The sequence below is a fragment of the Sitodiplosis mosellana genome, unplaced genomic scaffold, assembly GCF_009176505.1.
Source record: "Sitodiplosis mosellana isolate CC-2019 unplaced genomic scaffold, AAFC_SMos_1.0 Smas_scaffold_1, whole genome shotgun sequence".
NCBI lineage: Eukaryota > Metazoa > Arthropoda > Insecta > Diptera > Cecidomyiidae > Sitodiplosis > Sitodiplosis mosellana.
The window spans coordinates 5,245,918-5,261,406 of record NW_022595244.1 but is presented as its reverse complement, the minus strand read 5'-3'; the positions used below and the strand labels follow the sequence as shown (position 1 = coordinate 5,261,406).

The following is a 15,489-nucleotide window of genomic DNA, read 5'->3' as shown; positions in this document are numbered from 1 at the left end:
TTTAATTGCTTATAGGTTTTTTGACGCCGTCACTTGTTTCGTTCAATTTCGTTTTGATGTGATTTGTATTCTCATTCGGCTAATAAATCGCTTAGATAAAATTCGCGTTATGCATATATGCATAAACACCGTGATAAGAAAATTCGCGTTTTTTTGCTTTTTTTACAATATCAAGGCTAATGAATCGGTTTAGTAGGCGGTCGTGCATCCAAATGAACAGTATAAATACTGTGGTGGAACATCAATTCGAAAAAACTGAGCAATTAGCTCAAATAAACAGTTCTGAACTAGAATATATTGACAAACCCGTAATTTTACAACCGCACAGAATCTCTTTGACACCGATTCAAACAAAAATCTAAGCCGATTCCCACAGATTTAATTTGAACACTGCATAAAACGTAACGCGATGCATTTAGTTGGTTTAGTAATTTTACTGTTTGCTTGGGTGCATGCTGAATCGAATGGTGAGTGTGGAAAATAAGTAAAAGTGTGATTATTTTGAGAAAGATTTGAGTGATTTTCAGAAAAATGCATAATTTTGAGTTTTTTCCGAAAAACTGATTACAAATGATTGAACTAGATACAGACTTATGCATTACATATTTATGTACTCCATAAGCTGGACAAGCAAAATTGTTGTCTCAAATTTATTAAAATAAGTCTCGATTTTTAAAGACCTTCCCCATATAGATCCAAGAGTCGTTGGTGGTAAAATAGAAGATGCACCAAAAAAAGAAACACGAATCGTAGGTGGGGAGACAGCGCCACGTCCATATCCATATCAAATTTCGTTGCAAGTGAAGGTTCCCGTTTATATCGCATTCTTTCCAACTGGTCGTACTGAATTCACGCACAACTGTGGTGGTGCTATCGTGACCAAGAACTGTGTTCTGACTGCAGCGCATTGTGTAGTTGACTATAAACCCGAAGATTTGTCGATTTTGGCCGGTACAAATAAGTTAAGAGGCGGTGGTGGTCAACGATTTTACGTACGAGAGATCAAAGTGCATCCCAACTATCAAGAGCTGGTAACGAGTGACATCGCTGTTATGAAAATCAATACAACTTTTGAATATGGGGACAAAATTCAACCAATCAAATATTCGGGCAACGCAATTGATGGTGGCGAAAATTGTACACTTACTGGCTGGGGTTATACCAATCCATTCCGTGTTGGTTTTCCGCCAAATGATTTGCAACGAGCATTTTTACCAACAATCACAAATGATAAGTGTCGTGAAGATGGCATGAATGTTACCAACACTGAAATTTGCACTTATTCACGTTTTTTGCAAGGAGCTTGCGGTGGCGACTCTGGTTTGACTCCTTGATTTCATTTTTAAAATATGAAAATACGAATATAATTTCATGGTTTAATTGAATGTTTTAGGCGGTCCTCTCACGATCGGCGATGGTCAAGAAGTTGTTGGCGTAGTGTCATATGGTACAGCCATTTGTGCAATGGGTAGGCCCGATGTTTATACACGAGTTTCAGAGTTTGAATCATGGATCACTGAGAATTGTGCCGACTAAAGGCGATTTTACCAGAGTTTTTCAAAGAGTTACACATGTCTACAATTGTTGATGTGATCAATTAACAAACCAAGAAGAAATTGATCACAAAATGAATAAAAATCTTACAATTGATAAATTTAACATGAGTTTGTATTCACACCAATCAAAATTGTCACCGTGAAAATCAGTGGATTCAAAATGAATTTGTTTCTTCAGCAAATATTGAAATTCTGACGTCGAAAAGTCTCTATAATCTCGTTGGTGTTTCTATTTATTCCAATTGACACAAGATTCTCACGCGTTGCATTCGAAAAAAAACAACAAACATGTCAGACGAACGACAGCACAGTAAATCATGGGATATGACAAGCGAAAAACCACAAATTCCCCTTCAAAACACGTGAAAACTGTGTAATATTTGTTTACTTTGGGTTTTAGTCAATCGCTTCGGCTACTCATACACACATTGACATTTAAATCAATATCGTTGACTCAATAGCACCCTCGCATGAACCAAACCGAACATTTTTCGAATTCCTTGTACGCGCATTTCATTCTCCATTTAAACACATTTTAATGCTTCCTTTGAATCGTAAACCAAATGATGAGAAAATGTGTCAAATCACTTGAAAACTAGTCGCTGGTTCCTGACAACAAGCGCTTTCGGGAGATTTTCTCATGATACATAACATATGAATCAGTTTCTACGATTCGTAAGTGCGTTTTTTGTGATCAAATCTCCCAAAATTCTTTAATCTTTAAATTCTATTCTTGAGCAACAGAACGAAAAAATTGAAGCGGCAAAAAAAGTTTCACTAAAAATAATCTTTGGGCTTAGCTAGGGAAAATAGTTCAATGGCCCAAAGTCACGAAATAGAAAAAAAAACGAACAAAAAATGACACTTTGGCATATTTCTAGCAGAAAAATTCATTATTCTAAAGAACAAATGCCCATTTGAATGACTATTTGTTTGAAAACAAAATTCCTTCGGCTAATTTCGTATTTGACATTTTATGCATGTATCTTAATCACCATGGCATGTATCTTAATCATATAAATAAATAGTTTTCAATAAACAGCAAATGTTTTTCAAATGCAGTTTTTGTCGAAAACCGTGTATATCAGATACTCTATCGCTTAAATGAAACCACTGAAAATTAACTGTACTCCCAATAATCGTTTGTTGTATTTTATTTCTTAGCGTTAGCTCTTTTGGTTACATTTATCACGAACATTGATATGAATTTGATCAGCAGTTTGAAATCACCGAAAATAATGTGTGAAATTTTCTAAATTCGAAAACTGACTAGCAACCCAAGCACTTAACATTACTATTTATAAACAATCTATCGAGAATTTGAATCAGTTTCAATTTCAATGAATTCAATGTAAAAATCGGACAAACTAATCATAGTTGTGTCCTTTAGTCAAGAACGCAATACAAGCGGGAGGTATTTGCTAGAGAAAATTGATTGGGCAATTTGGCCTTTCATATCACAAATCAATCGCGGAATTCTGACCTCGGCCTTGTGTTCGTTTCCGATACCTTTTTCTAAATTCTCAATCGAATATAGTTTCATAATGGTTTCCGAATGCATTATCAATTGATAAGTTTTTAAATGCCTTCATATGTGCAATCGTACGGTATTATTTGGCTTGAAAAACTTATCCGACAATATCCACTTTATGCATAAGCACCATGATAAGAACGGTTATTGGGCGTATTGTACATTTATCAAGGTTTGGACACACTCAGTTAAAGCGCCTTAAAACAGGTAATGCATTTGGTATATATACGGATTACAATCAATTCAAAATGTATAGTGAATATTTAGCTGAAACATCCGGAGAGCACAGTTTAACTTGGAAATCAATTAAAATCAAAGCGATCGTTTCACATTTTGTTTAATTTTTTGGCTCGAAAAAATGATCCAGTTCAAAATAGTGAAATTACTTATTGCAATTAATCTTCTCCTCATTAGCTTGATTCAAGCTGAACAGAACCGTGAGTAAAGTTGAATAAAACCCCGTTTTTTTAAAGATTATTTTTCGGATTTTTTTCGATGAAATTTCTCTACTTTTTTTTTAAATTCAGAAAATGAAACAAGAATTGTTGGTGGTAGAAAATCACCACGATCATATCCGTACCAAATTTCGTTGCAAGTAAAAGCGCCCGTCTACATTGGATTCCTTCCGACTGGACGCTACCAACATAGGCACATTTGTGGCGGTTCAATTATCTCAGAAAAATGCATCCTAACGGCTGCTCACTGTGTGGCGCATTCGAAACCGGAGCGTTTATCAATTTTGGCTGGCACAAATAAGTTGAAGGGCGGTAAAGGAAAACGTTATTTTGTACGAGACATTAAGGTGCATCCAAATTACAGGCCACTGGTTTCGAGTGATATTGCAGTACTGAAAATAAACAGCACTTTTAAATTTGGACCGTTAATTGCACCGATTAAATATTCGAATAAGACGATTGGTGGCGGCGAAAATTGTACACTAACGGGATGGGGATATACTAATGGATTCAGGTATTTATTCTCGATTCTTTTTTCTCTAATTTAATTGAACACAGTAATTTTGTCAGTAGAATTTTTAGGCTTACCATTAATTGATATGGATTATTTTTTATCAACACATTTACAATTCAAACGATTTTATTCAGAGTTGGTCGTCCACCAAATGATTTGCAACGTCTTTTTACGCCAACGCTTACGAATGAAAAATGCCGGGACGAAGGATTTCGAGTTTCAAGGACGGAAATTTGCACGTATTCATTCTTTTTCCGAGGTGCTTGCAATGTAAGTGTGAAACACTTAAACCAAAATGTTATTTTTTCAACTCAATTTTTTAGCTTTGAATGTGATTTCATGCCTTTAATTGCACGTTATAGGGTGATAGTGGTGGTCCTTTGACTATTGGAGATGGCAAAGAATTGGTTGGAATCGTGTCCTATGGAACTTATCCTTGTGCTATTGGGAAACCAGATGCTTTTACACGTGTTTCAGTGTTCAACGACTGGATAACGGAAAATTGTGCCGATTAACTGCTACTACTCAGTTATAAATTCTTTGCCAGTTTCACTAAAATAACGTTGTTATAAATCGAAATGAACTTATTGACATGTAATAAATTGAAATAAACATTGAAATTCTGAAATATATATGTTGCTTCTTGTTTGTAAACACCAACGTCCAATTCATTTTCCTTGTTGTCTAATTCCGCCTCGCGTCACCATAGCGATGACTGTTTATTCAATACGTATAATTCAATTTATGTTGAAATTCAGTTCGAAAGTTAAATGGTGCGACAAGTAAAAGCGAAAAAATGTCGAGTACGCCCGATAGCCAGTATGTTTATTACAAACAGCGTCGTGAATTTGGTCAACAATTTAGCTTTGGTGAAAAAGAAGAGCTGTTGGTATCGATTCCACCCGATGAGGAGATTGCACGGCAGTACAAACCGCGTGACCCAGTTTCGCGTGGAACTCAATTCGCCAAGCAAATGAGTTGCAGTGAAGTGAACACCGAACGAGCAACGTATGAAACGCACGGCATCAATCACACTGAAGGCGGTTGGCCAAAAGATATTTGCCTTTCGGATCCAGAGCAAACCACACGCTACCGACGAAAAATCGAAAAAGACGAATTGTTCATTTCAGAAGTCATGAATCTAACTAAGCCGATGGAACATTGCATTTTTCAAAATAACGCCATCAATATCTATGAAACTTTCTTTGAGAACTGTGAACCGGCTCCGCTGCTTGAACCATGTTCGTCTCGAACACTCAACGTCTATCGCGATCCGTGCAACCCGAAACGTCCCGTCACACATTTGTCATGGTCTCCAGATGGTGGTACCAAACTTGCAGTCTCCCATTGTGATACCACTTTTCAAACCGATGCAAACGATGTGGCTTGCGATTCATTCATCTGGGAAGTTGGTTAGTGCCGCAAATTTGAATTAAATATTAATGGATAAATTCATTCAACTCAAATTTGAGCCATCAAATGTGATTGATTTGATGCTTCTTGTTTCAGAAAATCCAAACACTCCGCTGTTGAATTTGAAACCAACCAGTTCGATTATATGCTTAGAATACAATCCAAAAGATCCAGCCACTTTGGTGAGTGGTTTTCTATCTGGTCAAGTTGGCGCTTGGGATACACGAGTCGACAAGAGTTTGGTTGCAATTAGCGAAAGAGAAGTGTGCCATCAAGAAGCTGTCAATTCGGTGTTGTGGATAAATTCGAAAACTGGAACGGAATTTTTCTCAGGATCATTCGATGGACGGATCATTTGGTGAGCAATCGTGATTGTTGGAGTCGAAAATTAATATAATTTAACTATTAATATAGTTGATTGCTAAAGAAGTGGAATTTAATATTCATTTTTGATGCAACTGAACAATTTTTACTCATTTCAATCAAATAAAAAAAGGGATTTTTACTCACTTCTCTAAAATTTTAGGTGGGATACCCGAAAATTGAATGAACCATTGGAGAAACTGCTAATTGATCCGGTAAAAACGGATGATCAAGACATTTCGCGGTCGTACGGTGTTACAGTTTTAGAATATGAAACCACAATGCCCACCAAATTCATGTGCGGTACAGATGTTGGCACGGTTTTCGTATGCAATCGCAAAGGGAAATCGCCAATAGAGAAAATTAACTTTAGGGTTCGTTTGAACATACTTTTTACATACATTGCAAATAGCGAACGAAACTTGAGTAACATGTGATTTTCACTCTAAATTCTTTTTATCTCAGATAAATACCCACCTTGGACCGGTTTGTTCGATTGCGCGAAATCCGAGTTTTCTAAAGAATTTCCTGACAGTAGGTGATTGGACGGCTCGAATATGGTCTGAAGACTGTCGTGAAAGTTCAATTATATGGACAAAACACCAATCCGTTCTATTAACTGACGGCATTTGGAGCCCAACTAAGTATGCTATTGATTTCTCCTATTTTCATTCATCAAAGTGTGACTTTGTGTGTGTTCTGTAGGTGTTCTATGTTCTACATTAGTCGAATGGATGGTGTTCTCGACGCTTGGGATTTACTACAACAGCACAACGACCCAGTATTAAGCATCAAAGTATGTGATGAGCCATTGCTATGCATGAGAGCACATGAAAGTGGCCGATTCATTGCAAGTGGCAGTAAAAATGGAGCAACTTTCCTAATCGAAGTATCCGATAACATGACGACGAGTCTAAAGAACGACAAATCACTACTGACGGCAATGTTTGAGCGAGAAAATAAGAGAGAAAAGATTTTGGAGGCAAAATCTAGAGAAATAAAACTTAAAGTAAAAACTGCCCAAGTTGCTCACGATGAGTCCAATGGTGAATCCAAACTGAACAAAGCCAATGCGATTGAAGCAGCATGTAAACAGGCTGAAGAAGAATTTTTGGCGAACGTGCAAAAGGCGAAGGAAAAATTGTGCCCAAGTAGAATAAAGAATAAAGAAAACGGCGGGAAGAAGGCAGCCGATGGCGATGAAAGTTTTTTAGAGGGAGATTTACCTGAGTCGGATTGAAATCGATTGATAGACATAATTCACTGTGCATGATTAAATATTAAGAAGAAAAATCAACATTTCTGTGGAAATGTGTACAATATGGAATTCCAAAATATACCTAATAGCTTTAGTTGATTTGAAAGTAACTGGTCTTTCTGTTCAGTTGTTTCGCTTTGAAACGCATTTCGTTGGACACTCGAATATTCACATGGTGTCAATCACACCAAAGGACTGATTTCAGTAGAAATTGTTATCAGAACTTATTCGAATCGATTGGCAAACAACTCAACGCTAGATTTGTTGTAGGTAATTTTCAAATCAGAAGAAAGTAAGAAAATAAATATTTCCAGCGATGCCAATACTTTCCCATATTCCGATTTCCCCAAGCAAAGATGCGACACAAAATAATTTTTCATACAAAAATTCACTCTGAGTGTAGCATTTATGGCCGTATTTTTTTAGTATCATTAAAGAGATAAACACATCTGGTTTCTGGACCACAGCTGCTAATAAGAGACTTTTGTTGCGTCGGCTTTAAGTATGAATTTCAAGTCATCTCATGTCGATGCCATAATTTACCCTCGGTGTTGCATTAGAACGGCCATAAATTCAAGCGTTTTTACTACTTTACGACGAGTATTTTGCATAAATTATGCGCGCGACTTTTTATCACTACAAATTGAAAGCCAGTGCAGAATATGTCTTTGAAATTTATTTGGTGGTTGAGGGAATTGATTCTCTGTCATTATCAATGCAAAACACCACAAAAACAGAGCATCGGTGGCTCCAGTCAATGGATGCGATTTTAATGACTCTCTCTCTCGTTGAAAATGGATTTTCAACAAAAGTTACCAAGTTCATGCATTTTTAATAATTTTTTCCAGTTTCGCCGGAGATTATAATGAATTAACAATGATGGTTTTTGGTTGTCAAAGTTTAATTATGTGTCGGGTGCGGACGGTTCCGCTGAAAGTGGCAAATGTATTAAATATTAGCGGAAACAATAGAATGTAGTACGCTTCCCCAATTGTGTGTGGCTCGCGGTAGTGACAAAGTGGAAAGATTACTGTCTTCTATGCACTTTGCTTACGTTCGCTTAATTTTTTTACAGTCCATTTCGATGACACTTTTTTATCAGCAGCACCAACCACAAGTCATTAACGTTAGGTTGACTTTTCACAAGAACCAACCATAGCGAGGGTACATAAATTACGAGCCGGGAAAATATTTATTTATATACATTTCAATTTGTTGTTAACGTTCCCAATTTTTGCGAGAGGTGAATGACTTTCACATCGATTTTGGGCTGAATTTTGTTTACGTCTTATGTCATATGCCGTCGTTGAGAACAAATTGGTTTTAAATTTAAGATTCGGTTTGAATTCTCTGAATGTGGTCTATATTAGCTCAGCAAGGAAGTTAACTGTATCTTTGTGGCATTTCTTACAGTAAAATGAGATATTATTGATTTTCAGTCAAAAAGTCCATTCTAGCGCATCTTCAAAGTAGAGACAAACTCATAAATTCCACAAAGTTGCGTCTTCAAAGAATTCTTTCAACTGCATTCCATCCCATAGCAAACAACACAAAAATCGGCATACGAAGCAAAAAAAAAATCAATCAGTGACCAAACGAAGCGCAACGAATGTTCGAAAATTCCACTTTGAAATTATCTCGTTTTGAAAGGTGTTTGCAAATCATCTCCTCCTCGAGCACTCGCATGCAATACTGGATTCTGCTGTTGAGCGTGTTCGTGCGTGTAGTCACTCAATTTGTGTGTGACTGATTCATAAAATGGTCCATAATTCGATCCTATATTTTTCGTTAAAATATTGCAGAGCATTTGAATGTTGCCGAGCATATTTTGCATGTAGTCAATTACACGCCTTGTTTTCACACTAAAATATGCACGCAACGAAAATGGTTTATTGGTAATAACCACTTTGCATATACAATAATTTTCAACACCTTTCTCGCGCGTCATGAAAGTGTTGTTGTGCGCGAGAAAAATTCTCATCATCATAAAGTTGATCGTAATTGCTGATCTACATAACAAGTTAATAATAGCCTTTTATCGGATGACTTAACAAGAGCACGGACAAAATTGCCATTCGAAAAAAATTCGCTTGAATTTGAAATGTCTTTCGATTTTTTGCTAATAAGACACGTTCACAATGTAGCACAAAGTTGTTGGCAAATCAGCTGATTCGCTACAGTTATGCGGAAAGGAGAGAATCTGTTTCTGTTGCGTGATGAATTTTCAGCATGAAATAAGAATTACTATTGATTATCGCAACATGAACAAAGACTTGGTTTTGATTCCATTCCCCGTTTCATTTTGCGAGAACAACGCGAGATCTTTTATTGTCTGCATTTTTTGCGCAGCTCTAATTCCAAGCTCTTTATCTCTTCGAATGAAGTGGTTTTACATTAAATTCTTGAACAAGTACAACAGTTTCGCTGCATCGTGCTTTTCTCTAATTCACAGCTCAACTGGGATAGACGCGCTGTAATCATAATGCCTTTTTGTTTGAGGTATCTTTTGTATTTGGAATATGCTCCAATTTGGCGAGCAACAAGAAAGCGCTAAAAAAGTAATTTTGTCAACTCTTCAACAAAAGAGATAAACAAAAGAATGGGAACGAACAAGTTGATTCTACTCGAATGCGTACTATTTTACGTACCGCAATTCAGCTATTGTCATTGCTCAATCGTTCGACATACGGGGAAATGTTGGCAAGTAAATACGATATGCCGAATGCGGTTTGCCAAATGGAACTCTCTCAATGTGTACATTTTCCCAACAAATTGAGGGTGTTTACGCTTTTTTCGTCCTGCTTCTTTTCAACACATTTACTAATCGGGACAATAGTACTTGTGAAACGAGACGATAGAATATGCGAAAAGAAGGTCGCAACCAAAGTAATAATTAATCGAGCTGAATGAATAGCCGGGAATTGATGAGAAAATTCTAGATAGCAGAGAGTTATCCGCAGAAGATGTTATACATTATTTTGATGCGTATTTGTGAATTTATCTACTCCAACTTCTAGGTGGCTATACTAAGGTAGGGAATTTTCTTTCAAATATCACAATTTTTCACTCACATTCGTCTGAGAGATGCGCATTTTGTTTGGAGATGATGAATTAGTTACGAAAAAATGATATTTTACGTCATATGTTAAATCCGAATGGAGGCGTAATTGGTTTCTAGCAACAGAATTTTTTAATTGCAAGCACATTTAAAATGTGTAGTTCAATAATATTGCAAAAACTTGGAATGATTCAATATTTTGTTCTCAAAAACTCAGTCGGCTTTGAATTTTGATGTCAAAACGTGTCTATTCATACAGTTTCTGCTAATTCGCATAGGAAGCTTTAAATTCATTTGCAATTTTTTCTTCAACTACTTCGGACAGAAATAAAAAATCGGCATTGTTCTTCACATAAATATATTGACGGTCAAGATAGTCATTATTGTGCAAATTTGCATTGGGTATAAATAGGAGCGACAGTTAAAAGAAGCCAGTTAATAAGAGAGTCTTTCGAATTGATCCGTCCAGTTGAAGCTAGAGTTGAAGTAACTTCAAACGAAATATATTTCGTTACGAACGTCCATTTCAGTTAAACTTGGTCAAAGATCCAGTTGAATTTGTTTGAATAAAACAGTTTTCTAGTAGACAAATTCTGGTGGCTTTCTCTTAACAAGATGAAGGCCAACATTTTAACATTACTATTCATTTTGAGTTATTCTGGCGTGGTTTTCAGTGCATGTTCGGTGAGTTTTAATTCAAGGTAAGAATTTGTGCAAAGATATTTGATTTTGGTATTTCTGATTTAGGATCGATTTGCTCTTGAGTGTTTATACGACGTTTTATTTGGCGATTATGACTCTTCCGAAGAGGAATCAGTTGAACAGAAACCTAGTGAGTTACTGATTGAGAATTAATTGTAATTCTTGAAAACATAAAGTCCAAATGAGAAATTGAACCATTTTGGTGCCCATTTTTGTGCATTTGCAGCCAATCTCAACCATTCAGCAAGGGATTTATCGTCAGTTATTCACAATACCGAAGAAAAACTAGAAGAAATTCCAAAGATTCTCGGATGTGAGTATTTTCTACCACAAATAACTAAAATTTGGATTTTTTAAAACCAAATTGTGATTTTTTTTTCAATTTTTATTTTCAATGGTTGCTTTGATGAAAAATAACCATTTCACAGATTTAAAAAATTTGACGCACACTGTGACGCATGTTCAACACGAATTGATTGGACCTAGATTACCTTCCCATTTGCCGAATAGCATTGAAAAAGAAGAAGACAAAAGCAAAGAATCACATGAGAAGGAAGATTCATCGTCGCAAAGTTCAGAAGAAAAGACCACGAAAGGCGACAAAAAGAACGTACACTTTAGAGATGTTTACAAGGAATTGGCATCGGATTTAAGTGAAATTCCACGACTTGTTTCAAGTAATAAATAGAAATTACTTTTCTCACGATTTGAGCAATCATTAATTTGCCTTCATCATACGTACATTTTTCATAGATGTCTCGAAACTAACCAAAATGGTGAAGTCCGTTGTCCAAAAATTAGCGAATAATCCCGCTCCAAAGATAGTAGGGGAAGGAAAATTGGAAGAGAATAAAGAAGCTTCGAAGCAATCCGACGTTAAAGATGAAAAAACACCAGAAACTGGGGAGAAGAATGATGAAAAAACACCAGAAACTGGGGAGAAGAATGATGAAAAAACACCAGAAACGAAATAAAGCAATAGAATTAAAGTATTGATACAATTGACGAACATAAAATTAGTAAAAACGTTTGAAATCCCCTTACTTATAGTCGCAGGGAATAAAGATGACCATGAATCCAACCCTCCCGAAATATCCAACAATAATATTCATCGTTCTACGTTTTTTTCTTAGTGTAACGATATAGTTTATTTCAAGAATATTGAAGTGTTGTTAAAAGTTAAAATACATTCAATAAATATATTGAGCTAGATTTTGTTTGGTTGAAAATTATCTAAAATTGTGTTTAAATAAATTAGTTTTTAACGAATGATCTGCATGGAAGCTGATGCTACGGCCAATTATTCGATGTCAGCGTGTTAATTGTTTGGAATACCAGTCCGTTTCCTTCTGGTTTATGTGTTGATGGGAATAGGAAATGTCTCCAGAACGTTCTAAGAAGATATGGAAAAAGTTCACACCCGAACCAATTAAATACAAAGATTTGATTGTTTGTGACTGATTTACCTGCCGTTGACTAAGCCTAAAAATAATTGAAAGTTTTTCTTTGGTCCAAAATTGTACGGATTTTGATAGGGCTTCCCATTGGCCGCTAGCTTCTTCGTTTCTTTGGCATTGATGTGCGCTTCAATACTGGTTTCTCCGCGGTAAATGAGCTTCGCATGCCACATTGTTAGCAAACCCAATGCAATCACCACAGCTGAAACGTAAAATGAAGATTTTCGTTCAACAAAAAGGAAATGACAAATGGGTTAGTACTTTCAAAAGGATGAAAAGTTTTATTTCATCCAAAATAGATTTCACTTCATCCTTAAATACTCACCGACATTGATAAAAGCCATAAACGTCAGCGATCGACGCATAAAAATACGGTATAGATTCGCTTCACTCTGTTCAAAAGCCTCATTTGTTGTTTCGATGTCACGGTACTCATTCATTTCGCTCTGTTGAAATAAAATGAACAGTATAGTCTATGGTGATTCGAAACGAAAAAATGGATCTGTAACTAAGCAACTCATCAGTTGATAGATCTTACAATCGGAACAATGTGACCCGTCAAGTTGTATGTTATTGGATGCCCTTCAAGTGGTTCTGTTTCACTCCATTCTTCATCGTCCGCCAGCCACAGAACATTATACGCTATTTCAACACCAAACATAATAAGGAATAGAGATCCGATAACAGTGTACAGCATGTACGTGAAAAAATATCGATGATTTGCGTATCCAACACAATTGTTCAACCAGGCTGTAAAAAGACAAAGCAAAGAATTTTGGTATTAATATTAAACATTTTAGCTTCCGAAATAGAATCGATTTGTGTGACTAACGGCAGTGATGGTCCATTTTTAAAATGCATCTATTGCAAATGCTGCAATGGTGAGTTCGTGTCGGTTTTGGCGTTAAGCATTTTTTACATATACTGACTGCTTCATACAGTTGCTTCTGCAGAGATGAAAAATGGGATAATTTTAATTATTGATTGATATTACTCATCTTTGATCCGATAAATGCAGAGCCATTTTACTCCAAAATCCCATAAATCCGATGGAAAAAAAATATTCTTATCTCGAACATATCCCTATCTCCTAACTCAGCGTTGAGTATGAAACACTTACGTCGGGTGGATAGCCGGGAGATGTGAACACAGCCATAAAATAATGGAATGTGACATTAATAAGTAGCCAATAGCCGAATATCACGAGAAATATCGTCATTGCTGGGCTCTTTTCCCACCAATACGGTAACCCAACCAAATGGGCAATCACAACGACAGCCGATGTCAACACAGCAACAGCAACAACAAAAAACTGAAATAACACAGTCAATATTAGTACGAATCGAATATTATTAGTGGGTATTTACCGGTCCTAGAAATCCGGAGAAATTATCAACAATCCAAATAATAGGTTCAAGTGCTACATCCGAAGCATAATCCTGGCTCATGTGATGATTATAAGTGAATGACCGAAAACAAATCTTGAAGTAATGACATTTTGCTAAGAAACTATCACTGCAAACGAAAAGAACTAATGAAAATCAATTGAACTTCATACAACCAATTGAATGGGGACGCTTACAATATTTCCACTGGTATTTGTTTGATTTTCCACCGTATTTTGACCATTTTGATTGTAAATTTCTAATTCTATAAATCATTTGTTGGATATTTTGTTCATTGCTTTTGGCAGCAGGACTGTTTTGTTTACTACAGAAAAAATTGTGTACGCATTAACCAACTTCACTTCGTTTCAGCCGCAACCATGTGAATGACAAATTGTTGCACATACTTGACTACCGTTAGGTGTTGTTTCTAATTTGAAATTATGGAACAGTGGAGAACTAATCGAAGTTTACACTGAAAATTCAAATTAATTAGATGACAAATCTTTATGTTAACAACTTTCTCAATTCTTTTTACTATCAATTCAAATCGAAAAAAAAAACTATTTGTGTTGTTCGTGTGACTGTGTCCAACTTCGTTGTTATTGAAATGTCAAGTGTTCATTCCAAAACATAGACATCTGACACATTATGCGAATAAGAAGGTAAAACAAAAACATTGCACTTTTTGTTCATGGCGAACCTTTTTCTTTTTCCAAATTTGAAAATCGTTTAAAAAGAATTTAAAATTTTCTGTAAAATTGCTCAAATTATAAAGTTCTTCTTCCATTGATTGAAAAGTGAAGACCAGCTAAAAATGGACTTGACATCAGGCGAAAGTAGCGATGGTAAAAATCTAGATAAAAAAAGTTGAGACAGAATAAAATGCGTCTCAATCTGTCCACTTCTTTCAGACTCTAGCATGGAGCTTATACCATCAAGTACCGATGATGTTGCGTCAAACTTTGATGGTGATGCTGATATTGCGGCTTTTGACACGGATTTACCGGCCGAACACAATGTAAGCAACGTTTTTTTTCCAATTACTGTGATAAATTATTGAAGGAAGTGTGATATTTCAGTATTTAGGAGAATTGGAGCGAGTGTCAGGTGTTCAGTATCTGGAACCAAACAAAACGTATACCCTACCGATTATAGTTCACAATTCACTTGTTTTCCCAGGCGAAACTTTGCCTATGATTTTATCGCCACATATGTTTCTGCCGGCCGATAACAATGACGATGGAGCACTGTTTGGTTTAGTGTTCCGTAAGCTAAGGAATAACCACAATTTCAATTTGTATGGCGTAACGTGTTTAATCTACGAAAAAGGCACCGATGACCGCGAATATTTAAACATCAAATCAAGGGCTTATCAACGATTTGTCATCAAAAATAATGAGTATAACCGCAATTTTTTTCTCATGTCCAATCAAAATTCTTAAATTTTAACCGTTTCCAGAGCCAGCCCCGAGTTTGCCATCCGAAATCGAACGAGGTACGCTACGGTAACAATTCTACCCGAAATTGAACTGTGCCATCCGGTTTATGGCCACGATTCGAATAGCCTGTCGAAATTTCGGAAAAGCGAAGAACTCAAAAGTAAATTATTGAAATACGAAAGCAGATCACTCACATGGCCGGATTTCGTTTATAAAATGTACGATGTGTCAGTCGCATGCGAGAAAATCAAAAAATTCCTTGCCACACTGAAAATCGGTGAGGAACACTAGTTTCTCTATTTTGTTTTGTTCATTATTTTGCATAGGATTGAATTGAGTTTCCATTATCGTTTCT

The 15,489-nt window shown here is 36.1% G+C and overlaps 5 protein-coding genes across 6 annotated transcripts in view; 4 read left to right on the top strand and 1 right to left on the bottom strand.

The window, feature by feature from the left end:
* Positions 1–205: 205 nt before the first annotated feature.
* On the top strand, positions 206–4,579 carry LOC129577908 (prostasin-like). The gene is made up of 7 exons (XM_055465753.1): positions 206–467; positions 679–1,320; positions 1,394–1,535; positions 3,502–3,524; positions 3,615–4,056; positions 4,191–4,326; positions 4,419–4,579. The coding sequence occupies exons 1-7, from the start codon at positions 410–412 to the stop codon at positions 4,569–4,571; spliced, it is 1,596 nt and encodes a 531-aa protein (XP_055321728.1). The 5' UTR covers positions 206–409; the 3' UTR covers positions 4,572–4,579.
* A 273-nt stretch (positions 4,580–4,852) lies between these two features.
* On the top strand, positions 4,853–7,072 carry LOC129577906 (dynein intermediate chain 3, ciliary). The gene is made up of 5 exons (XM_055465738.1): positions 4,853–5,468; positions 5,566–5,827; positions 5,996–6,206; positions 6,298–6,476; positions 6,538–7,072. The coding sequence occupies exons 1-5, from the start codon at positions 4,853–4,855 to the stop codon at positions 7,070–7,072; spliced, it is 1,803 nt and encodes a 600-aa protein (XP_055321713.1).
* A 3,503-nt stretch (positions 7,073–10,575) lies between these two features.
* Positions 10,576–12,062, top strand: LOC129576304 (uncharacterized). 2 transcript variants are annotated; one of them, XM_055461186.1, is made up of 6 exons: positions 10,576–10,832; positions 10,896–10,980; positions 11,077–11,163; positions 11,279–11,527; positions 11,604–11,839; positions 11,901–12,062. In XM_055461186.1, the coding sequence occupies exons 1-5, from the start codon at positions 10,764–10,766 to the stop codon at positions 11,822–11,824; spliced, it is 711 nt and encodes a 236-aa protein (XP_055317161.1). In that variant the 5' UTR covers positions 10,576–10,763; the 3' UTR covers positions 11,825–11,839; positions 11,901–12,062. The 2 variants fall into 2 exon arrangements, with proteins under 2 accessions (XP_055317161.1, XP_055317152.1); XM_055461177.1 differs by having other exon boundaries at positions 11,604–12,062.
* LOC129576276 (palmitoyltransferase ZDHHC16) lies at positions 11,972–14,069 on the bottom strand. The gene is made up of 8 exons (XM_055461058.1): positions 13,890–14,069; positions 13,675–13,822; positions 13,428–13,619; positions 13,140–13,254; positions 12,846–13,057; positions 12,633–12,753; positions 12,317–12,509; positions 11,972–12,243 (listed from the first exon to the last, which is right to left on the bottom strand). The coding sequence occupies exons 1-8, from the start codon at positions 13,934–13,936 to the stop codon at positions 12,141–12,143; spliced, it is 1,131 nt and encodes a 376-aa protein (XP_055317033.1). The 5' UTR covers positions 13,937–14,069; the 3' UTR covers positions 11,972–12,140.
* Positions 14,070–14,329: 260 nt separating this feature from the next.
* Positions 14,330–15,489, top strand: part of LOC129576287 (protein cereblon) — an 11,277-nt gene continuing 10,117 nt past the window's right edge. Inside the window, exons 1-4 of the mRNA XM_055461085.1 lie at positions 14,330–14,540; positions 14,607–14,713; positions 14,775–15,094; positions 15,155–15,411. Of these exons, the coding sequence (XP_055317060.1) occupies positions 14,510–14,540; positions 14,607–14,713; positions 14,775–15,094; positions 15,155–15,411 (715 nt within the window). The 5' untranslated portion in view covers positions 14,330–14,509. The remainder of the gene's footprint in view (positions 14,541–14,606; positions 14,714–14,774; positions 15,095–15,154; positions 15,412–15,489) is intronic.

Excerpts from the sequence above, each read along its gene's own strand:
- LOC129577908 (XM_055465753.1), top strand. The coding sequence starts at position 410 with ATGCATTTAGTTGGTTTAGTAATTTTACTGTTTGCTTGGGTGCATGCT. Across the intron at positions 1,536-3,501 it reads ACTGAGAATTGTGCCGACTA|CTTGATTCAAGCTGAACAGA; the intron begins AAGGCGATTTTA and ends TCTCCTCATTAG. Across the intron at positions 4,327-4,418 it reads TTTTCCGAGGTGCTTGCAAT|GGTGATAGTGGTGGTCCTTT; the intron begins GTAAGTGTGAAA and ends TGCACGTTATAG.
- LOC129577906 (XM_055465738.1), top strand. The coding sequence starts at position 4,853 with ATGTCGAGTACGCCCGATAGCCAGTATGTTTATTACAAACAGCGTCGT. Across the intron at positions 5,828-5,995 it reads TTCGATGGACGGATCATTTG|GTGGGATACCCGAAAATTGA; the intron begins GTGAGCAATCGT and ends CTAAAATTTTAG. Across the intron at positions 6,207-6,297 it reads TAGAGAAAATTAACTTTAGG|ATAAATACCCACCTTGGACC; the intron begins GTTCGTTTGAAC and ends TTTTTATCTCAG.
- LOC129576304 (XM_055461186.1), top strand. The coding sequence starts at position 10,764 with ATGAAGGCCAACATTTTAACATTACTATTCATTTTGAGTTATTCTGGC. Across the intron at positions 10,981-11,076 it reads ATCAGTTGAACAGAAACCTA|CCAATCTCAACCATTCAGCA; the intron begins GTGAGTTACTGA and ends GTGCATTTGCAG. Across the intron at positions 11,164-11,278 it reads AATTCCAAAGATTCTCGGAT|ATTTAAAAAATTTGACGCAC; the intron begins GTGAGTATTTTC and ends ACCATTTCACAG.
- LOC129576276 (XM_055461058.1), bottom strand. The coding sequence starts at position 13,936 with ATGGTCAAAATACGGTGGAAAATCAAACAAATACCAGTGGAAATATT. Across the intron at positions 12,754-12,845 it reads CGGGTCACATTGTTCCGATT|AGCGAAATGAATGAGTACCG; the intron begins GTAAGATCTATC and ends TTATTTCAACAG. Across the intron at positions 12,510-12,632 it reads TATGGCTTTTATCAATGTCG|CTGTGGTGATTGCATTGGGT; the intron begins GTGAGTATTTAA and ends TTTACGTTTCAG.